Raw genomic sequence first — 24,697 nt, 5'->3', positions numbered from 1 at the left:
AAAGAGGTCCCCAGATCATTCTGCCCCAGCGGGGCCCCCTCCTAAGGTACAGGTAGTTTCCAAACCGACCTCCCCTCGGCTCTGATCACCTCATTTTTCTCCAGAGCCGGAGGAGCCTAGGTCATCTTTCATGGCTTTGATACTCCGACCAACGTGGTCAGAGTCCGTAGCCTCGTAGCCTTTTGGAATCTGACATGGATAAAATGATAATGAGGTTTATTAGGACGCAGATCCAGATGGGAGTCTTACCCAGCCCCCTCTCCTCTCTGGAGGGGGTAGCTCGCTCCCCTTCTTTTCACCTATTTCTCCTTCTCCAATCCAAAGGTTGGCTTCGGAGTCAGGGGGTCGGCGCCGATGATACTTGCTACCTCGACGCTGGCAGTTACCTTGAGCATGTCGTATCTGACTAGGTCGGATCCAAGCAGCTCTTGGAGCCGTAGCCTGGGCTTCATATTTGAGGGGGTGGAGTTTTTCCGATCGGCTCCGACCTTGGGTCAAAGCCATTTCCTCGGCGCTCTGTCTCCTTTGGGATCAACTGTGATTGCCTCATCGGACCCTGGGAGAGCAGCTGCCGTGCTACGGTTCCAGGAAGTTCACTGTCCCTCATAATTCAATGTAGTGGAAAGGGCTCTCTTTGTTGGATCAAGATCCCTGACTATTTCTTCGGATTCCGCCCCAACTCCCCGTGGACTGAGTGTGACTCCCGTCATTTTACCACCATTACCTCTTGTCCCAAAGTTTTATAGAAAGTGCGTCCACTGGGGAGCAAAGTAATCCTCATTGCGCCATTTTGGTCTTGTCAGGTTTGGTTTCCCTTCCTCTGGTCTCATCTTCTAGTTCCTCCTTGGATTTTGGATCCCTGCCTGGATATCGTGTCTCACCCTTCAGGGGTTCCTCATCTGAATCTGGACAGTCTGAAGCTTACAGCTTGGCTGCTGCAGTTCCCCTAATTGCTAGGACTCCCTGTTTGTCTTCTTCTGTCAAGTCTATTCTAGTGGCAGCTCTTAAATCCTCCACTAGAGAAATCGACCGTAGCAAATGGAAGAGTTTTTCCATCTGGGATTCTCAGAGAAACTTGGATCCCTTCTTGGCACCAATTCCAGCTATTCTTGAATTTTTGACAATCATTTTTCAGCAAAGGGCTAGTTCTTCAACAGTGAAGGTACAACTTGCTGCCATTTCCAATGTCCACATTGGTGAAAATATGAGTTCTTTGTCTTCTTCCAGATTGTGTAAAGTCTTTATCAAAGGTACTTTTCTCTTCCGTCCTCCGGTCAAAGATCCCTCTCCTCCATGGTACCTTACCTTGGTGTTGCAAGCGCTGGTTGCACCTCCTTTTGAACCAGCTGCAACAGTAGACCTTACATTTCTGTCCTGGAAGGCAGCCTTTGTAGTGGCTATCACCTCTGCTTGGAGGGTCTCGGAACTCCAGGCATTGTCTGCCAAGGTCCCACACATGGTTTTCCACAAGGACAGGGTTGCTATTAAAAGGGGAATACAAGTTGCATTTGTTAGATGTTCATAAACAACTACGTTTTTATTTACACAGAACTAAGGCTTTTCGAAAGTTTGACAAGATTGTGTCTTTCTCTAAACTGTTTTTGGGTAAACCCATTTCCAAGGTGATCATTGCTAAATGGATTTCTCTCTGTATTTTTCAAGTGTACAAAGACAAGGGTTTGTCTCCTCTGGGTCAGGTTAGAGCCCATTCTACCAGGTCTGTGGCTACTTCAGCGGCCTTCTGCTCCAGGCCCAGGGTGTCCTTGGATGATATCTGTTCTGCAGCTACTTGGTCCTCATCTCATACTTTTATTTCCCATTATAAGCTGGATTTGTTATCTAGAGGCCAGGCATCCTTTGGCTCTGCGGTGCTTTGGAATATCCTTCCATGAAGGCCACCCAAGGTTAGAGGTAGCTGGGGACTCTGGCCCACCCGTTGAAGACCAAATGAAGTCAACAACTTCAGATAAAGAAGTTATGTACTCACCATAACGTTCCATCTGAGTAGTTGTACTTCATTTGTCTTCAGCCATCACCCCCTCCTTCCCCCTAACCTGCTTGCTTATTATGTCGCAGAATGCGTCTTTGCGGCTCTAGTTGAGTAAGTTGGTGAAATAAGGTTTGCTGGATCGGGTTCCTGGTTTTATGTGGTGACAAACTTGATCTGATGGAAAGAAGGTGGTTGTGGTGTATTATAGGTAGTGGGAGGGGCTTGGAGATCGGAGCAGATGCTTGTGAAATTGCCGGCTCGGATCCAAGTTGGATCTGTAACCCACAGGTTGAAGACAAATGAAGTACAACTACTCCGATGGAATGTTATGGCGAGTACATTGTTTTTCTTTAAGATCATGACCTTTCACTAAGTAGCCTGCATTGTACTAGTGGTTAGCATTGCAGCCTTACTGCCCATCTCTCCAGTTCGATTCTTGTGCTGTCTTTGTGGAAAGTGTACATGTTTTTCCATTGTCTCTTCAGGTTTTTACATCCCAAAAAATGCATTGGTGAGTTTGTGATTCTCCATAATTGCCCTTAGGATTACATACTGTGTGTGATGGTACTAATGATTTATGCTCTGTGAAAAATAGCTTCCTTCCAGGATGAGTTTCTCTGCCTTGTATTCACTAGGTGCTAGAATAGGCTGTAGCTCTTCTGCGACCCTGAACTTGATAACATGGGTATTTGAGTATGAATAAATAGACTAGCTAGTGTATTTAATATTTAAGGTGTTTTCAAGCCCTATAGCTACTTTGATAATTTGTTTCTAAGACTAGTTTTGAGCAAAGAGGCCTTAAAAATCTAGCTCTGTGGGTTTTCGATCAGAAACACTTTTTTTGAAGTAACTCAAGGTTCAGAATACATAGTTGTATACTCAGATGAGATGATGAATAGATGCACTGATCAGATTCAGGAAAATCAGCCAAAGTATATAAGCATGTACATGTTAGGATTAATGTGAGGAGTTTATTTGGGTTAATGGAAAGCTAGTGAAAAAGACAGTTTCTGGGAGTAACTGGATGACATGGGACAACTAAATGTTAAAATCACCTAAACTAGCAGTGTGATCTAACTTGGAAGACCCTCCTTGATAAGTCTTATGGTTGGTTCTGTTTACTCTGTCCAGCAAAAAAAAACAAAAACCAAAAGCCTCACTGTTAAAGGCGGACCCACCACAAAAGAGCAAACACTAAACAAAAAACGTAGGCCAGCCACCACAGCAAAAAATGAAAAAAAAATGGAATAAAAGGAGAAAATCATCTAACCATTTAATAAAAAAGATTTTCTCCTTTTATTCACTTTTTTTTTCGTTTTTTTTTCCTGTGGTGGCTGACCTATAGTTTTTGTTTAGTGTTTATTCTGTCCAGCAGTCAGCAGTATTATTTTTAACCGAAGTTCTCTCACCCAAGGACAGATGCAAGAATATGATGAATCATGCCTTGGTGTCACTCATCAGTTATGCAAGTATATGAATCCCTCCCACCAACTGTCATTCTTTGCTGGTCACTCACGTGGAATACTGATGCTTCCTACAGTCAGAAAGACTTCCTGCACTAACTTGCCTTTTGATATTTTCTGCTTTCAGGATAATTTTTGAATGCAGAAGAAATGGTTTCTCCACAACTGGTGGGAAGACCCCTCATGATGCCCAGTGGATGAGTCACAGTTTTGTTGGCTTAGACTTCACTTAGAAACTCATCTGAGGCCTAGTTCTCCCACAAGTAAGTCAATGTTGTTGGCAGGCTCCAGCTTTCTCAGGGGCCAGGTTGCCTTTTATTTAGAGAGGGGCTCTAGGATCCCCTTCCTTTCTTCATTTCTCTGGAATAATTGACACCTGGGAAGGGTTTGCACCCAGTTCCCACCCTTGAAAAGGTGGAATCCAAAAGTGTTCATAATACCTTGCCCCATCTACTTCACTCAGCCTTTAGTCCACCCACGCTGGTCATGGGGAGCTCCCCACTAACTCATCCCATCAGGAGTCCAGTCTTTGTCTTCTAGGTCTTTCCCCAGGCCTACTTGTGCTGTTTGGTCCTAATCAGGGAAGAACACTGGGTTAGCACTCACCGGGTTCACTCTGCCGAAGTGAAAGGTCAGTGATCTTATCACCAGTTTAGTTATTTGTATTTTAAAACCATCTAGGTTTACAGATGATTATATGATGGCTAGTCTGTGTATTAACTGAGTAATGTAGCTATCCTTTGCAACCGTTTTGCTGACCTTAACTGTACATTCTGTGCTGTGATGCATGTGAATGTTTTTATTAGCATATCTTTTCCTGACAATGTCCTAAGTTCTTTTGGAGCACTTCACTAACTACAAGTAACGATACTTGTTTGTAAGCTCAGATGTTTAATATGAAGCAGTAATCATGTTTCATTAAGCTGTGTATTTTCTTCATCTGTATATCTGCTCTTTCGTGTTAACTTGCATGGTGCAGTGGTTAGAACTGCTGCCTCACAGCACTTATTTCCCCAGTTTAGTTCTCCTTTGGGGTGTCTTGTTCTCCTGTTCAAGTGGGTTTTGAAGGGTGCTTGTTTTCTGTCACATCCCAAGGACATGCCATATGTAAATTGGCTGACCTCCATATTGCCCATAGGGATACATCTTGAATGTGAGCCAGTATGTGTGCGTGACTTGTAATAAAATGGCATTTAATGCAGGATTATTTTCTCTGCCTTGTGTCCACTGCATGCCAGGTTAGGCTCTGGCTGCCCAGTGACCCTGAATTGGTCTAACTGGGAAGCAGGTGAAAACTGTTAATAGTTTAAACAGAAGTAACTGTTGTATCCAGATATTGTTCTTGGAGTCCAGGGATATATTCACCTAACAACTTGCTAAACATCATGGCTGTGAGTCCAGAAGAGTGACTGCAACAGCTGGAGAGTGAATTTAAGTCTATATCCGTGTGGCTTCACATTCAGTGACTAATATAATGCTCCTAAATGTTGCAATGATAATTGCTGATACATGGGTAGAATACAGTATCGAGGAGGGGGGGCATATTGGCATCTACTGCCATGTCAGTGGTGACTGTGATATACTTTACTCTGCATATGTATATCAGTTTATGATACAGACTACAAGCTGCAGTGGTATATTGTGGTGCAGAGAAAAATAAAGTTGCACAGTAGCTACTGCCGCAGACCTTCTGAAGGTGATGTTACTTTAGCTGGTGTCCCTGTCTCTTCATTGGCAGCCTCTCCTTATATCGCAGTACCTCTTCATTTCCTCCTGTGATGTTCTGCTCCCCCTGAGTGGACAGTAGTTGATTCAGTGAGGACATAGGATGGCTAAGAAGGACCCAGAAGCAATGGTGCCACCCCTCTGAATAGCTTAGGGGTTCTTAGGAGATCATGATCCATCAAAGCAGACACTTTCCAGAGGTGCCTTGCATTTTCCTTCCGCAGTCTTTTCAGCTTTGTTGGGGGGGGGGTCAACAACATCTTCATCAGAATGAATGAAAGGCTAGATCCTCTGCCAGGTAATCTGTCCTAAATAGAATAAACAGATTAAGGTATGTTTCTCTGCACTGCCTGGATAGCTGCCCTGTCAGAGCTGGTCAGGATGTGTTGTAGGTTGAACTCATCACCCTTCTCCTCTGCTAATTTGAGGAGACCCTGCCATGTTTAATGTTGGAGTGTTTGTTTTTACACAGCTTCAAATAGTACACCAACAGGGTGGTTCTGAAATTTCTCTTTACCCCAGTCCTTTCCTGTAAGGTGAATAACTGCTTGCACATTTATATTGGGAAGGTGCCATCTCCCAGGTGCAGGTTGTAACTGCACAGGTTCTTTGGGTTGACAGCCATTGTTAAATGTATAACCTTTATCCATGCCCTCAAATCTCACAATGAAATGGCCACTTTTCAGGGAATAGTGCTGAGAAGTGACATTGTCTGTGTCTGTGTGTTTATCTATCTAACATACCCTGTGCTGTATTAGTTTAGTGTTCCACTTCATGGTCCATGTGCATAGCATGGTTTGTACTTCATCTGTCCCTGCCATCCCCTTTTGCATGATTTGGGAGGAGCTGTCCAGCAGTGTCAATACCCTGTCTCTGTTCTGGTTCAGCCTGGGTGTCAGTCTGCATTGCAGGGGTCAGGGTGTACTGATGTGCAGTTGTCATAGGAGTTCTAGCCTGTCACAGCTGAGAATGGTGGCAGCATGTCCTCAGCATGTCTTCCAGCATTTAACCTTCATACTCCCAGTACTTTCTGTGGCAGTATGATTCTCTAGATTGTGGTACTGCTTTTCCTTTACTGCTCTGTGAGGCTATGGTGCTATTTAGTTCATTACTACTTTTTTTTTACTTCTTTGTTGAGGTTATTTGGTTATATTGTTCATAAAGTCATCCTGGTACATACTGTGCTGCTTTACTGCTTTTCCTGCTGCATTGCTCCCAAGGTTGGTCTTCTGTTGTTCCTTTTTTGGGAGGGGCTGGGAAATGCATTTTGCTGTTCTCTACTTTCATGTGTTCCACTTGTTTGTTTACTCCGTTGCCTGGAGGCTGCTCAGTGTGGTTCAGCAGGCTGCTTCCAGCTATGTCAAAACTCAATAATCTGTGTAGCTGTCCTTGAGATGTGTCTTGAATTCATTTCCCACTTTGGATACAGCAAGTTACGATACCATGCTTGTTGTTGGTGAGATCAGTAGGTCAGTTTTCATCCACCTGTTATGCAAGCGCAGGAATCCACTGGTCTCACTAGACTTTTTATAAGTTAACACATACTCCAGTATCTCTCGAACTTTTAAGTTTATAAAGTAACCCAGCTACTGTGTTAAGCTTTACTTTTAGTGTAATTTGGAATTTAAACTTTTATCTACTGTAATCTTCAAATCTCAAAAATTTTACTTCATCAACAACAAGTAAAGCATTTTTAGCAGAATTATGGTTTTAACCATGCTCTTACCATGGACCACTGCAGTGTATTTGTCAGTGTATTATGTAAATCAGAACTGTCTATACACCTTCTAAGTAATTTTGTGTGTGTGTGTGTGTGTGTGTGTGTGTGTGTGTGTGTGTGTGTGTGTGTGTGTGTGTGTGTGTGTGTGTGTGTGTCAGGTCCCTTGGTATATAGGGATAACATCATGACTATAATGACCCAAGTTCAACTGTTACCCCAAGCACCTGTTGGAGCTAGTGTGAGGGAGTAGAGGAATGAGGTGGCTGACTTACTCACCTCTTTTGGGATAGAGGATGGTGTCATGTGCCTGAGCACACTTTCCAAGGATGAAATTCTCAGTGGGATTTAAGAGAGGTATTGCCGCCAGGTGGGGGTACTGATTACATACACATGAAGGCATGCATATACATTGCACCATCCCATTTTTCACCAATGCCTTAGATGCTAGGGTTTAATTACGTAATCCATGTCACAAGTACAGAAATGATGGGTCTACTCAAATGTTGACCACTGGGAAGGAATGGTCCATAAGGCTCTTACCCACCCCCACCCCTCTGGAAATAATCCTATATTGAGGCTGGGAAGACAGAATTGAATGCTTGTCAGGGGACCTTGAGCTTATAGTTCCATAATGTAACCAAACCATTTTGTTATCTTTGTTTTACTGTGATTGGGAATTTAATCGGTTAGCTATTATAATCTGAAAATTTTAAATATATGCCTAGATACTGGATTTTACATTATTACTGTATATTAAATGTACAGTAAATGTTGTCTTTAATTGTTCAGTTTATTATTATCATTCTGTCTACTTTGCTCAGTTATTGTTTTCGTTATTGTGCCTCCCTATTTTTGACCTGGTTAACAAAGTGAAAAATAAAAATTAACACCAGTGAGTGCAGCATTGTTAGCAAGACTGTGTAAGATTAACCATGTTCTTAGCATAGACTACTGCAGTGCATTAGTTTGAGTTTTATTAATCATATCAATAAATGAAAAAATGTGTTCAATGTGTGACCTTTAATTCCAGTGTCAGAGATTCCAGTCTTACAGTATTTGCACAATTTTATACAATGAGCAGTCTTTAATCTCCTGTGTTTGAGTTTTCCTGTCTATTAACAGAATAGATCCATGCAGAACATTTGTGTTAGGTGATTTCATCCACAGTGGTAAACTGAGATATTCAGACACTGCTCCATATTAAATAGCCAGTTTGAAACCTAGTTAATATTAAGATGTTAACTCACCTTACCTTTAAACTGTCAGGTAAACCTGAATGTTTGAAATCAAAAGCTTTGCTTAAGTCTATATAAATTCCTGTTTTGTTTATTCAGTTATGTGCTAGGCTGAATGGCTAATAGAATTTACCAAGACTTGTGAATTAAGGCCTTCAGTTTTCCAGGGTTTGGGGCAGCTGCAGTGGTGCAGCAGTTAGCATTGCCGCCTTACAGTAAAAGGTTTTCTGGTTAGATCCTCGGCTGGGGTGACTTCTGTGCAGAGTCTGCATGTCCTCCCTGTGGTTGCATTGGTTTCCTCCATGTGCTCCGGTTTCCTCCCACATCCCAAAGACATGCTGTAGGTGGATTGGACTCTCTAAATTGGCCATAGGTGTGAATACGTGCGTGTGTGCCTTCTGTGGAAGGTTGGGCACCGGTCTGGCAACTCGACACAGTAAAACTCCACTGCCAGTCATAAGCAGACAAGTGATCTGCTGTGGCGACCCCTAACCGGGGAAAAAGCCGAAAGAAGAGAAAGTAATTTTCCAGGGTTTGATTGCTTCAGCCTGTATTTGCCTACTGTGTGACCCTGAGCAGATCACTTAACCAAACAGTGGGCTGGGCAATTGAGGAAAAATTATGCTAGGCTCCTCAATAGTCTTCTGGGGCTGTTTGCGTAATCACTACCTATGAAATTAAGTAACCTGTTTTGTGTGGTGCCCAGGTATAAAGTGCACATTTGTTCTGTAACAGCTGCAACAAGCGCTTTTCAAAATATGTTTAATAAATGTATAAAAGTGGTTGAAAATGCCCAAAAGTTACTAATAATCTGTAGAAAGGCACCGGGAACCAGCTGGTCCACTCAAGTGGGTAAGACAGAGAGAAAGTTAAAACAAAGTAATATGAGCATGGGTACGATATAAGAAATAAAAATGGTAACAATGCCCTGCTCAAACACTCACACAAGTATGTGCAAATCCTGAGTTTAAATACTTTGATAGAAGTTGTACCCACTGACCCCAGGGGAGGACCCTTGGAGACTCGGCTTGAATACAGGGAGTTATACTGGCAATTGGTGTTGGATGCCAGTAACCATCCAGGGTTAAATGACATGGTATCTTTTAAAGCCAGTTCTGAAACTCAGGTCTGCTAAATTATAAACCACAACAGTATAATGACAATTATTACATTAAATTATTTATAGAACAACATTTATATAAATATTTATATAGTCAGTTTATTTATGTAATCATTCTTGCTTCTTCCAATAGATGATGCAATTTCATACTATCTTATTTTACCATTTTTTACATGGTTTTATGTTTTTTATAAAAAAAAAATTTATAAAATATTTGTTTTATAACATGAGTATTTTATGTGGACAATTTACACAATACACCATACTTGATGCATTTTACATTACAAAAGTTTTAAGACTGATTTCATGTTACAGTTTTTATTTCTTTCTTCTCATACATTCTGTATTTTAATTCATTTAAATTGAACCTTCATTGTTAATTGTTTAATTGATCAATGCTTCTTCTTGGTTAATTTCCATTTGAAAATGTATTTAACATGGCCTTTGGGACAGTACATGCCTATCTGATGAAGTTTGTAAGATGAAACCGTAAGGGGAACTGTTTTTACAACATTTATGTGCTTGATGTGCTTTGTGCTTTTAAACCACTGTGTTCGTGTGCATTTTGGATTAAACTTCTGTTGAGTGGACCAGCTGGTTTCCGGTGCCTTTCTACAGGTTTCAAAATATGTTCCTGACACTGATTTTAGACTAAACTGGTGACTGCTACAAATTGTGTCCAACATATTTCTCTTCTAAATGGGTAATGTGAAGTTGTTCTATCTCGCCGTTTTGTTCTTACACGGGATTGGCTCCGAGTCGGCCGCTTTTCAAGCTCAGACTCTGACAAGCTCGAGACCTAGTGTATATCCCATGATGCTCTACTGCAAATCCCCAGATATAGTTTGCAGCTGCAACGGATCTACAGCTCGTCGGAGGTAGCTCGGGCCAGTGACTTATTTTTCTATTTTTATAAAGAATTTTTGTGGATAATTTTATCTTATATGGTTAAAATAGATGTGATTTTTCTACAGTGTTAGGGTTTAGTTAGTTCATTTAGGTCTAGTTAAATTTTTGAAGTGTTTTCTCTTTAAGGTTTTTCTAGGCCTCTCTTATCTGTTTGGGTGTGACAGGGCTCTGTCAGCTCTTGTATGTGTGTGCACGTCTTTCTTCTGTCACCTTTAACCTTAGATATATATATATATATATATATATATATATATATACACACACATATATCCTGTAGAGGCTTAGTTCATAGTTAATAACTATAGTAGTTAAAATTTAGATACTTGGATAACTGGTGTGTTATTTCTTTGGCTTAATATTGAGATTCAGGGACCTGAATTTATATTATTTAAGATGTCAGAAAAACAAAAGTCAGGATTTAAAAGGTGTGAGTGTGGTCAAAAAATGTCTGTTACAGACAAACACTCCACCTGCGTGTACTGTTTGAGTTCTGTTCATTTGCAGGAGGTGTGCTCTATCTGCCACTCCTTTAGTGCCAGGGTTCTTTTGGAAAGGCGCAGGAAGCTGGTAGATAGGGGACTCCTGAAGCCTGAATTTTAGGCTACGTTGGACAAGGCCGACCTTTCCTCCAAGGCTTTGAAGGGGTCGAAGTCGTCCAAGGGGTCCTCGGAGCACAAGTTATCGGCTCCAAGCTCCTCTGGTATGGTTCATTCATTGGCTCCACAGCCCTCAGAGCTGTGTATCGATCCTTTACCTCGGAGCCCAGTTGTGGATCCGATATTGGAGACTCCTCAGTCTCCAATTCTTCAATCGGTACCATCTTCGGCTCCTTCGACCCATCCCTCGACACATTCTTCGAGGCTTTCTGATGTGGACCTGGACCGAGTGGTTAAGATGCTGTTAGAGAACCCAGCCCTGGCCAAAATGCTGTCCGCTTCGAGCCACTCTGCTTCAAAGCCTGAAATTCCAGCCCTAATTTTTTTCTCCTCCGAAGCCAATCAAGCTCACGGAACCAGGGCGGACAGAACCGATGTTGGTAGAGCCCTCGGAGCCGAGGTTTGATCCACCTCCCTTGGCTCCATCAACCTTGATCTCCTCTGTTCCGACCGTGGAGTCTCTGGGCCGACAGTCCCTTGCTGGCTCCGGGGTGGAGAGTCTGACCAATACTTCGGTTCTGACCCTTCCCCTCGGGGATTCGGCGCAGGTGGCTTCGGCTCCGTCCTCTGGATTGGAGCAGGGGGTCTCGGCTCGGTGGAGAGCTGCCGGCCTCTTCGGAGCCGACAGGCTTCTCGGACCGGGATTCTGGTGCCTTCGATGGCATGAGGAAGGTCATGTCTGCTAAGACCACTACCTCCTCGGAGCTTTGTTCCCCTTCTCCTAAAGGGCCTCGTTATACCTCTTCCCCACAGGTACCTACCAAGCGTCGAGATCCAGGGCCTCAGGTATCCCCACAGGGACTTCACCGGATGCTCCCACCAATGAAGTACCTAGGAAGAGACTGTGTAAGAGAAGCCACTTGGATTCCCCACTGGAATCCCTGACATTGGATACCGACTTGGAGGAATCAGAAGGGTCCCCACGATCCCCCTCAGAGGATGTCTCGTTTGCAGACATATTAGAGATCTTAAGACAGAGGGGTGATTGGCAGTCCTTTGCCTCTGTTGAGGATGAGTCGGTACTCCTGAAAGCCTTTGGGTCTCAACCATCCACCTCCTGGGTTACCCCGCCCTTCGATGAACTGATGGATCTGGTTGCTCGAAGGGCGTGGGAGTCCCCTGATTCAGTGGAACCGGTCCCTCGGAGGCCCAACAAGTTTATTACTTCCCCTACTGACAAGGCCTTTCTTACCAAGGGAGTCCCGGTTGATGCCATGGTGGTGGCGGCAGCCACCAAGAAAGAAATGTCGGAAACCTCTTCTTCTGTCCATCCTCATAATAGGGATTCTAGGACAATGGACAGGTATGGGAAACGCATATTTAGTTCTGCGGCATTTTCCATGAGATCGCTCAACTACCTGACCCATTTTACCCGCCTTCAACGAGATCTCCTTAAAGAGCTGGGAGATACTCTACAGGGTAACACAGCTGATGCAGTTTCTGAGAAGGTGACTGCACAACTCAAAACCCTCAATTCTATAGTAAACTCATCCATGCGACTCATTTCTTATGCTGCCGATGGATCGAGTAGGGCGGCAGGCTCAGAGATAGCTGTTCGGAGACCGTCCTGGATGCGCCTTTGCTCCTTTGCAGAAGCCTTCAAATCTTCCTTCATCAATACCCCATTCGATGGTTCCACCTTGTTCGGGCCTAAAGTTAAGGAGACGCTTACTAGGTGTGAACAAGAAGGAAAGACTCTGTCTGCTGTAGGAGTCTGTTTTTCCACTCCAACTAGACCGTACCCCAAAGGGCAACGAAGTGGAAAAATGTGGTTCCGAAAACCCCAAGGAGCTTTCCAAAACACACCTATGGACACCCCCTCTAGGGGCAGAGGAGGGGGTAAAAACGGAAGATGCCGACCAAACGGCAGAGGCGGTCCGCAAAACCAGGGCGACGGGGAGCAGTTCTCTGGTAAGCCCCATCAGCGTTCCTGAAAGGAAGCCTGGCTGTCCTTCTCTGGAGGCAGTCGGGGGTCGCTTGGCATTATACCCAAACGCCTGGCTAAACATTACAACGGATTCTTGGGTAAAAAGCATCATTGCCAGAGGCTACTACATTCCCTTTACAAAACTCCCCCCCATGGTGTACAAGGATTCCAGACGTTCCACCCAGTCTGAGAAAGCTAGCAGCCATAGAAATCCAAAACCTGTTAGACAAAAGAGTCATCCAGCCAGTCCCGGCGGGCCAGATAGGATCCGGAACTTACTCAAGGTTCTTTTTAGTTCCAAAGAAAACGGGACTGGAGGCCCATACTAGACCTCAGCAAACTCAACACCTTAGTCAAGAAGGAAAAGTTCCAGATGGTCACGCTTCAATCGATTCTTCCTTTCTTAGAAACGGGCGATTGGATGTGCTCTATAGATCTCAAGGATGCTTACTACCACATCAAAATGGACAGATCATCCAGAGATCACCTGCGTTTCCGGCTAGGGGCCAGTCATTACCAATTCAGAGCCCTGCCCTTTGGTCTCACCACAGCCCCCAGAGTGTTCACCAAATGTATGGCCGTGGTCATGGCTCACCTGAGACTTTTAGGATTCCGGGTGTTTCCATATCTGGACGACTGGCTCCTCACCGCCACCTCCAGGCATCAACTAATCCAAACAAGAGACTACACTATCAACCTTTGTTCCCAGTTGGGCATAACTTTAAACTTCGAAAAATCTGCGTTATCGCCCTCGCAGCGTATTACCTTTATAGGAGCAGAGCTAGACACAGTCAATTCAAGGATCAGGTTGCCTCAAGCAAGAATCGTATCTCTAAAAAGTCCGTTGTCCAGTCTTTTGACCCAGAACAAAGCTCCTGCGTCCCAGTTACTGCAGTTATTAGGCACAATGGCAGCCACACTGATAGTCCTGTTAGGGCGCATGCACATGCGGATACTCCAGTGGCTACTCTTCGCACAATGGTCTTACCAACGACTGCCCATGTCACACGAGATTCTGTTAACAAATCTTTGCAAGAAGGATCTCAACTGGTGGTTGAACAGCGACCAATTAGTAGTGTGACGTCCCCTTGTTCTTCCCCAACCCACAGCTACAGTGACCACGGATGCATCCCTGATAGGGTGGGGGGCTATTTCAGGGAAAGACTGTCCAAGGTAGTTGGTCAAGCATGGAATCACATTTGCATATAAATGTCCTGGAGCTGAGAGCGGTGCTCCTGGCGGTGCAACACTTTCACGACTGTCTTCCTCCAGGAACAATTGCTATTCAGACAGACAACATGTCGGTAGTCTGGTACATCAACAAGCAAGGGGGAACCAGATCGTATCCCTTATGCTGAGAGGCCCTAAGAATTTGGCAATGGGCTGTATTCACCAGACGCTAATAGCAACGTACATCCCGGGGTTATACAACGTGATAGCGGACAAGCTGAGCAGGGCCATGCTGTTGCCTCATGAGTAGTCCCTCAAACAACAGGTGGCGGACAAGATTTTCCGCAGATGGGGCCAACCTTGCTGCGATCTATTTGCATCTCCAATGAATGCCAAATACAGCAGCTACTTTGCCCTTTATCCCCCACCAGGGAGCAACCCGAGGGACGCGCTCATACACGATTGGCCCCCGGGCCTCCTATATGCCTTCCTGCCAATTCCCCTAATCCCCAAATTTATACAGAAAGCCAAAAGTCTGGGAAGGACTGTGATTTTGATAGCCCCGTCTTGGCCTCGTCATATTTGGTTCCCCTTCCTGCAGAAGTATCGAGTGGAAGAACCATGGATCCTGGACCTAGTGCCAGATCTTCTGACTCATTCATCGGGAGTTCTTCATCCCTCCCTCATCTCCCTAAAACTGACAGCTTGGCTGCTCCAATTCCCATATTAGCCAGGTCTCAAGATTTGTCTCCCGCGGTCCAGCATATTATAGTTTCCTCTCATAAACTGTCTACCAGGAAGTTATATAATAGCAAATGGAAATGATTTGTTCACTGGGCTTCTCATCATGACATTGACGCTTATGTGGCGCCTATTCATACCATCTTAGAGTTCTTGTCTTCCTTGTTCCATGATGGCGCAGCTGCTGCCACCATTAGAGTTCAATTGGCTGCTATTTCCAATTTTCATGTAGGGTTTAACGGGTCTAACATCATGTCCTATAGACTATGTAAGGCCTTTTTGAAAGGGACCCACCATCTCGGACCACCTATCAGATACCCCGTCTCTCCCTGGAATTTGAATCTTGTTTTATCCCAATTGATGCTCGCCCCCTTCGAACCCGCCTCATCCTGTCACTTAAAGTTTCTGTCTTGGAAAACTATATTTCTGGTAGCCATTACATCTGCACGTAGGGTCTCCGAACTTCAAGCCTTAACCTCCAAGCCCCCATATTTGATTTTTCACCCTGATAGGGTGTCTCTCAGGACAAACTCTACCTTTCTCCCAAAGGTCTGTTCAGAAACTAACTTAAATCAGTCCATTGAGCTTCCAACTTTCTTCAGACACCATACCAACAGACTAGAATATATGTTACACAAGCTTGATGTACATAGACAATTAAGATTCTACCTGGATAGAACGAAAGACTTCAGACAATAGGATCAACTCTTTGTCTCTTACGCAGAGAATAAGAAAGGTTCTGCAGTATCAAAAATCACATTATCCAAGTGGCTTTCTGACTGCATTAAATTCATTTATTCCTCCACTAATCAGCCATTACCGACTAACGTCAAAGCCCATTCTACCAGGGCTGTTTCTACGTCATTAGCTCATGCAGCTCGTTTGCCCTTGGATACCTCACACGTTTATCACTCATTACAAAGTGGACAGGACCTCCAGGGGCAGGGCTTCCTTTGGTTCCACTGTGCTCAGGAATGTTTTCCCTTGATCTTTTCTGGTCCTTAGGTGTCTGATAGTCTCTTAAACTTGTATGAAAAATGTTGAAGGGGTTTAACCAAAGCATCCCTGATGTACTGAACCAGTCGATTTGGAATTAAATCTGGACACATGCTGCAGGTGGATTTGATTTTGCACAGTACATTTTTGACCACATCATTTGTAGGGTCACTGACAAACTGTAGCATTGAAGAGGATGATATAATCATAAGTAGTAGACTGGACATTCTCTGTAACCAAGAGGCAAGATGGTAGGGCAGTGCAGGAAAGTCATTTGGCTTGGAATGCAAAGTCTACTTTTCAAGGGTAGAGGACAAACGAAAATGGTGTGAAAATTGTGAGTCGTTTGAAGACTGTGAGTGATGTCATCAAAGTTAGTGACAAATTCATGGCAGTCAGACTTAAGTATAAAGACAGGGCTGTAGTAATAATCTCAGCCTATGCTTCACAGCAGGGTTGTGGTGGCAAAGAAAATAATGCATTTAGGTAGTAGTTGCAGGATGCACTACATAAAGCAGGACAAAAATGAATTGGTGTTGATAGCGACAGGACCGGAGTGTAATATCAGGACAGACAAAACAGGCTATGAGGACTGCCTAGGTCCATATGTGTAGAACATCAGCAGAAAAGAAAGAGGGGCCTTTCTAGACTTCTGTCTGACAAATGGCTTCTTGGTGGCAAATGTGATTCACTGAGAAAACCATTCACAAGATCACATATACAAGAGTGGTCAACATGCAACTCTGATAGACATCCTCCTAGTAAGGAAAGAGCATTGAGTTAGAATCAGAGATTGCAATGGCATCCTCAGTGACGCTGTGGGACCCCAGCATATATGACTTTTGGCTGCAAGTAGCAGTTGTAAAAGGCTCCAAGGGCAACAGAGATTAGGGTGAAGAACTGGAAGTTAACTGGAGGGAAAGCACAGGAGTTCAAGAAAGTAGTCTGGCTCTAGAACTTCAGGAGAAAAGGAAATGAGTGGAGTCAAGAAAGAATGTCAGCGTCTCAAAACAGCATGTGAGAAGGTTATAGAACAGATAAGCAGTTGATCTAGGTCAGGAAATAAGGAATATAAGGAAAGCTGATTGTGAAATGCAGAAGTTCTGGAAGTTATCAAAAGAAAGGAGGAGGGCAGGAAGAAATGGGAGATAGAAAAGTGGATCAGGCTAAGAAGGAATACTGTTCAGCTAACAAAGATGCTAAGAGAGCAGTCACAATAGCAAAGAACAAAGCATTAGAGAAATTCTGCCAGCTTTTGAAATGCGACCCAGCAGATGACACGAAGAAACTCTTATCAGGTTGCAAGCCAAAGACAGAATAATAAAGAAGATACCAAGCAACAGTCTGCACACTATGCACAAGACATCAAAAGTAGGTGGAAAGAGTACTTCCAGAGCTTCTGAATGAAGAAAATCCCATAGAAGCTGTGCTGCCTCATGCACAGCCTGCAGTGAAAGAGGATGAATCATCCACCCTTGAAAAGAACTTACAGCATAAGGAAATGAAGTCCAGGAAAGTAGCAAATTCAGATGACATCACAGCAGATATGATCAAGATGTTACCTGAATTAGGAGAAAAAAATGGCTCCTGAGAATACTGATCATGGTATAGAAAGGAAAGGCATATCCCAGAAGACTGTGGATGCAGTGCACAAGAACAAAGGGTACTATCACAGCAGTTTGGCAGTACAGAGGTATCAGACTGATGTCACATATCATACAAGTGCTGCAGAGGGGGATTGATAAACAGGTATGCAGAGGTATGCAGAGTTGTAGAAAGTAAGATGGGAGATGAGCAGTTTTGATTCAGATCAGGATGCAGCACAACCGACCCAATGTTTGCAGTGAGAATGTTTGTATAGAAGCAGCAGGAGATGAGAGTCCAACTCTGCTTTCCTATTCTTGGAGAAAGCATATGATTGGGTACAAAGTAAGATAATCTAGGTAGTCTTGCAATGGATTTGAAGTCCTAGAAACATTGGTAGATTTAGTACTGGCTATCTACAAGGACCCAGTTTTGAACAGTAGTTGGTCTTACAGAGGGGTTCCCAGTGGGAGTGAGTGTGCATTAGAATTTATCTCTAAGCCCATTGCTATTTATAGTGGTAATGGACTACATTAGAAGACAAGTCTGAGGGACAGATCAACAATGCTGCTGTATGCAAATGACCTGGAACAACAAGCATGACCTCCAGCAACTCATAGAGGAATGGAATGCAAAACTGAATGCATGTGGAATGAAACAGACAAGACAGTTGCCATGGCAGCAAATGAGGAAATCAGAAGAAGCTGAAAATTGAGATAGAAGGTAAAGTAGTAGAACAGGTTAAAAGCATCGGGTGTCTAGGATTGTGACTGAGGAGTAGGGAAGTTTGAATGAGGAGGTCAGTGCTAGGATCGAAAGGGCTGCAGCCAATTTCCAGTGAATATCAGGGATAGTGTGTGACAGAAGAATGCAAAAGAAACTGAAAAGTAAGGTGTATAAAACAGTGATGTGAATAGTACTACTTTATGGTGCAGAAACCAGGGCAGTGAAGGCAGGGCAATTAAGGGCGCTAACAGTGATGGAACTGAAGTGCATGAGACTGTTGGTAGGATGCATACTGTAGGACAGACAACGAAATGATGATGATGGAGTAGAATCCAGAGTAGCTCCATTTACAGAAAAAGTCAGAGAGAACAAATTATGGTGTTTCGGGCACATATGCAGAATAGTAGATAATCTGGTGAAGAAAATTTGGGAGAGACAGCGATAAGGCAAGTAGAAACAGGGGCATCCAGCAAAGAGAGGGAGGGATTGTATGAGAGAAGACCTATAGCAGTCAGGCATGACTATTGATGAAGGTAGGAGAGTGGCATTTAACTGAGAGAGATAACAGTTGATGCAACACCCTGACCTCATGTAGAAAATGGGAAAAGAGAGTGGGTTTGATGATGAGGAAGAGGAGGTGACTACTCTGGTGGGAGCCTTTACTGCTAACATTCCACAAGGATTAATATTAGTGGCAGTACTTATTCCTTAATGTCATTAGCCCACAAACCCCCACACAGTGTGCAACTGTATACTTAACAGTATTGTCCTGCACAGATATTGTCAGTACTCCTCATTACAAAAACAACCTTAGAAACATTTCACACATACATGTATGTAGCACATATTTGATGACTTTAACCATTAATATCAAAAAAATAGATTGGGTGCTGTTTGGAGCACACCACAAGTTATCCAAGAGTTAACCACCATCAATGAAAGCTCCCAGTCACTCTCCAAATCAGAATTAAAAACATCTCCAGATTTATTCACTTAGTTCCCAGGACTGAGCACCATTCTCCGAAGGGACTAAATGACATCCCATTGCTGCTCAATCCACCCTGTTGCTCTCAACCTTTACTTTTAAATTAAACTATGAATGAATATGCCCTTCACTTGCACAAGACCAGGGGACCCACAGCATTTTGCCACCAGATGAAAAGTCTAAAGCCTTAGTCTTGCTGGGTAAAAGAACATTCTCTGAGCTTAGCTTCCTCTGTTTTTTGTCTCACCTGGCCAGATTCTAATCAGCTGTAATTGAAACCTTTCCTCTATTAAGCTTCAGGAGAAAGGTGTTCGAGATTACTTGCAGGATCCATTTTGTCTACTGTATGCCACACCATAGTGTTAGCTGTACTGACTATAAGTTGTGCCCATGTGGGATGGCCTGTCTTTGGCCATCCTCCTTCATGTGAGGAGCTCATGCAGTTCACTTTATCAGTTTAAGTGGGAAGCTTTATTCAGCCTTCAAAGGACCTGGTGGATGATCTCTTGAAGAAGAAACAGGCCTTCACCACTGTTGATCTCTAATAACTATGTATGATCCCCTGTTCCTCATCACCAAAGTCAAGGTGCTCCCTGAAATGGAAGAGTTTTTCTGCAAACTGTAAAAGGCCATCATGTCTCATCTTGTCATGCTCCCTGTGTTGATGCCAGCTGAGTTGTCAAAGAAGATGATCCCACTGGCCCATCAGCCTCAGTCTTTGCTTTCATCTAGGGCTGCCTGTGTGGTGATCAGTTCTTTGAGTTTACATTAGCTTGGGTTGCCATCACAGGATACCAGTGAATTCTCAACACTGTTGTAGTTGGCCATATCTTAGCATTTTAGTTTCTCGTTCCAAACAAGACAGAAGGCTTAATCCTTGTCCTGGAATTCTATCACCTTTAGACATATCTGGTACATCAGATTCAGATGGTAACTGTTATCTAAAGGGTCCTGCCTCACAGTGTCTGTATCCAAGATAAGTCTTGACCTCTGGTCACAGTTTTTGAGGAGTTTTGTACGTTCTCCATTTTCCTCCCACCTCTCAAAAACATGATGGATGATGAGCTACACTAAACCTTTTATATATGATGCATTTCTCCTTGTCCCCGTTGGTTGAAAAGTCTATAAGGAAGGCCAGCTCACTCACGTATGTATAAATAAGTTGAGATATTTTTTCTGTTCACTGTGGGTGGGTACCACTTTAATTACAAAGTATTACCATTTGGACTTTCCTCTTTATGCAGTGTGATCACGTAGGGCATTGCCAATTCTGACTGAAGATTTGCAGGAGCGCTCTGTATGTTCTCTTAACTGAATTACTGTTTTCTGATGGTCCTATCTATTGTCTCCTTAGTGACATCTCTGGGGTTGACACTTCCATGGTTGCAGTGCTTGGGGTAGCTGTAAACTGGAAGAAGTTAACTCTGATCCCATTTCAGATGATTGCCGCCTTTGACTTCGAGCTGGACATGCTCCATTGTCACTGCTCCTGCTTAGGGTAAGGATCTTGGGAGGATATGAACTTGGCTGTCTGAGTGAGGATGCAGCAGACTTTCCAAGCTCTGACCCTTCTCGCTTGATGTTTATCACTGTGCCACTTGTAGGTCAGAACATATCAGTATTGCAGTAAGCTGGGAGATGCTGTTGGCAGCCGAGTGACCACATTTCACATATCTCCTGTTGACAGACCCCTTCTGCCAGGCTTGGAGTGTACATACCTTCATCTGAGCTTTGTAAAAGTTGCTGAAGGCAAGTGCTTCGCTAACAAGAATTAGGAATTCTCTTTGGTGCTTGCATGATGCAGAGAACATTGGCCTAAATGAACAGGGGCCTGCACATCCAACTGTCTGAAGGTATGCACAGTTCTCTTGATGGAAGGTTACTTCTCTGACCTTTTATGATTCAGTCTGACAACCAGTCCATAGGTTGTGCATGTCTAGCAGTGGGCCATAGGTACATCTGTTGTTTAGCAGTTCACTTCCTAGATGATCAGAATGTGCTTCTGGACACTCCAAGTTACGGTTGTAGTCCTCTGCAGGAGCAACAGATTAAGGAGACATGTTTGGCGCAGACCTCCTGGAAACAAGAGGCACTAGGTGACAACCTACATGTCATATGGAATAATGCAGTTCTATTCTTAGTGCAGCAGTACAAATGGGGGTACCGCATTAGGCACATTAGGCATCTCTTGACCAGAGGGAGTCCTGTGCACCTCTTTTCACTCCTAATTCCAGGTGTTATTGCAAAATTCTGAGAAGAAAGCTCAAAGCTGACCATTCTACACTCTGTCCCCACTGCCTGTGAAGGAGGTGTTTTTAAACTGCCATGTCTCTGTTGATACAGGAAACCTGTCATTTCTACCAGGGAGTCTTGCATAAATTAATTGACAACCATTTCTTCCTGAGAGCCTACCTCTTACCTTAGGCCCTGAAGTCCATTTCAAGTCTCCCAGCTCTGGTGTCAGAAGTGATTGAACCTACCAGGAAACCCTTCCACTTGACAGATGTATTTTGCTAAGTGGAAGAAGTTCTTCATACACAACACTTTCATATACTCAAGTCACTTAATCTGCAAGCAGTTCAGACCTACCTCAGATGCCTGTGTTTCCCTCTTATTCCATGCTTAGGTTGGAGTAATTTCTGCCCATCCAGACATTGTAGACCATTGGATTGTGGCACAACTTCTGCTGTTCAGTCAGATTCTCAGGGACATTCTGCCTCTCCACCTACCTTTGAAGAATTGCTTTCTAATTGGTGATCTAAATCTCACAACTGAGAGGCTTGTCTGTTTCTTTTTCAAGCCCTCTGGTTCATTGGTATTGATTTTTTTTCTTGGAATACACGATTCATGGTAATCATGATCCTGGAACTGCAGACCACAATGTTTATTAAAGAAAAAAGAAAAAAAAACGGTATTTCACAAGAATGAGATGTTTCATAGGACTATTCCACATTTTCATCCAAAGGAAGTATAAGAATTGCTTTTGTGCCAGTCCCTCTGTCTCTTATTTTTCTTTTTTAGTGACAGAAACAAGGGGAAAGTGTGCCACAAATATGCATTGCCAGCTTAGGTTTTACCTAAAATTGGCACGGGTTTAGAAAATGGAATGGTGTTCCATTTTCAACAGCTCTTTGTTTTCCTTGCTCTACAGATGGAAGAGATGGCAATCATCAAACAAATATTTTCCAGTTGTATTGCTGATTGCATTATCTTTTGCTATTAAACAACTCCTCTCTTTGTGTATAATGGTACTGTGAAAGGCTACTCCACCAGAGAGAGAGATTGCTGCTTTCAATGCTTTCTACACAAATGTCTTTTTTGTAGACTTTTTTATATCGGTCACTTGACCATCAGTTCTTCAGATCTTTACCAGTATTTATTGCTTGGCACATGACCCTAGAGACTCAATGAACTGAGCTTCTATTTGTTGACATTACAAACCTTCATGGCTAAGCTTTCTGAGTTTTATCTCTTAGCTGATGTCTGTCTTGTTCTACCATGGCGATTTTTCTACTTGGGGTTTACCCCAGTCATAGAACCAACAAAGAAGGTTCCCATATCAGATGACTTTGTACCATATGACTTTATCTATGAGGGCCCTCCTTGCAGGGTCAGAAATACCCTCCCATTCTATAGCACCCTTTCACCATGTGATTGGATGGTTCTTCTACCTAGCAGCTGTTCTTGGAGTTTCCTGTGAAGGAAGGAGATGTTTATATGCCACTTGTAAACAGTTTAGGTGTCAGGTTTTTATGAGTGATTCTCAATTTGCAGAGAATGTTCTATCTGTGATGGTAATGAACTGGTCATCTCTCAAGTTAGGCATGATGTCATAGCTTTTGCTAATGTAGGGTGCCACTCTCCCTTCCAATCCTGAGTGCTTACACTTCAGAAAAAAAATTGTAAAAAAGTAGGGATGAAACCATTGTTAAATCCACAGAGGAGGGGGATCTCTTCATGGGTCAACTGATGTGGTAAGAAGATATGTTATTTTTGATAATTCTGATGATTACTGTTTCTTGTTTCTACATGTTGGTTAAGGTTCGTAGGTAGTTGCTAGGCTTGCATTCCAGGAGAAGATTAAGGTGCCTATCCCACAATCCCAGTTGTCTTCAAGCATTGTCTGCTTAAGTGCTTTAGATAGGAACATGTGTGGCCAGGATTGCCCAGGATTCTTTATCTCCCAGCAAGATTTATTTCTGTGGTTCATCTATCTCCAGAGAGTTACACAAGCATGTGTCTTGGAATTCTGTGACAGGAGAACATGTAAGATAATAAAACTGATGTATTTATTTGTAATGTAACACTCCTAGGGTTCAGAATTTTCCTCCGCATTAAAGGTTGTTTATAAGAGAACACTGCAGCAGAACTGCTAGGTCTTTATACAGCTATCTGTATTCTTTTCAGAGTGTGTGGATGTTAATGTTACTCCAGACAAAAGACTAATTCTTCTGCAGGACGAAAAGCTGCTTTTAGCAATTCTGAAGACATCTTTGGAAGCCATGTACAGTGCTGATGTTAATAAGCTGAATGTTAATCACAGTGTGCTTGACATGCAAGGTGCGTATGATAAATGTTTTCATTTATTTGTACTAAAAGCATGATGTCTAGTTCATCTTTTTAGGAAAAATATTGATATATAGGTAAATGATAATGTAATAGCTAAAGGTTAACTTTGATAGTGTCTTGCTAATGTTTTTAGCTGTATTTAAGTAGATAAGTATACGAAAGGGTTGATGCCAATGAACACATGTATTTTATTAATTTCACAAATACTGTACCATGTTGTGGATATTTTTAATTTATTTTTTCTTCTTTATTTATTTGTTAAAAAGAGTTGAGAACTGGTTCTTCTCAGACATGATCTGGGCCACAAGAGTAAATGCAGCATATATTTTGAAGTTTGAAAAGAAAATTCTATATAAGGAAAAATGTTGGACTTAAGGAAAACATGCAAACTCCAGAGAAAGTATGACCAGAAGTCAGGACTGAACCCTGAACCTTGTAGATCTGAGGAAGAAATCTTGACCAAAGAGCTACTTAATATTTTGGTTTATAGTTTCAGGAATCCAACTGTATAGTTATTGGTAGCTAGAGCTCCCTTGCTGCGTACCTTATTACACTTAGATGGCCACAGTTCACTCACTGTAGGAGAATCACTCATTGTCAAAAGGTAATTATAATCTGTACAGTGAATTTAGTTGCAAATGCTGTTAAATATTTTAATGGCATTTGTTCCACTGCCCGTGTCATATTTCAGATTTGGCATGTCAGTGCCTGTTGATGAGTATTGCTTATTGAAGAGTATAGTTTGTAGCCTGTAAAATTACTACCCACTAGTGTATTACTTACGACAGTGGACACTGCTGAAAGTCATGTAGTAAATTTTAAAGTTCACCAGCATTAGTATGAATGGTAAGATAGCCAGCCAACTGCTGCCAGATTTCTACTTCTGTTTAGATTTCCTGCATCCCTTTCCTCCCACCGTATTTTGAATTTGTTTGCAGCACTGCCTCTGTATGGAAAGAGCAGTATGTTGTACTCTTGATTAATGTTTGACATTGTCATGAGAGTTGTTAACTGTAGTCTGTTTATAATAAACGGGTGTAGTTGCAAACAGATGTTAGAATTCTGGACTAAATTCAAGAACAGTTAAGCACAGGTTACCCTCCCATTCTGAGAATATCAACTGAATACTTTGCTGTAAATGAGAGAGTAACCTGCACCGTATTTGTTTTTGTACTACAAGA

At 42.9% G+C, this 24,697-nt stretch overlaps 1 protein-coding gene across 1 annotated transcript in view; it reads left to right on the top strand.

Annotated features, from left to right (window-relative positions):
* Window positions 1-24,697, top strand: part of PMS2 (PMS1 homolog 2, mismatch repair system component) — a 531,246-nt gene that overhangs the window by 280,407 nt on the left and 226,142 nt on the right. Inside the window, exon 10 of the mRNA XM_044089714.1 lies at window positions 23,355-23,507. Coding sequence (XP_043945649.1) covers window positions 23,355-23,507 — 153 coding nt within the window. The remainder of the gene's footprint in view (window positions 1-23,354; window positions 23,508-24,697) is intronic.

Source organism: Protopterus annectens, chromosome 12.part0 (assembly GCF_019279795.1).
Source record: "Protopterus annectens isolate FY-2018-M chromosome 12.part0, PAN1.0, whole genome shotgun sequence".
Taxonomy (NCBI): Eukaryota; Metazoa; Chordata; order Ceratodontiformes; family Protopteridae; genus Protopterus; species Protopterus annectens.
This window is presented reverse-complemented; position numbering and strand designations above follow the sequence as displayed.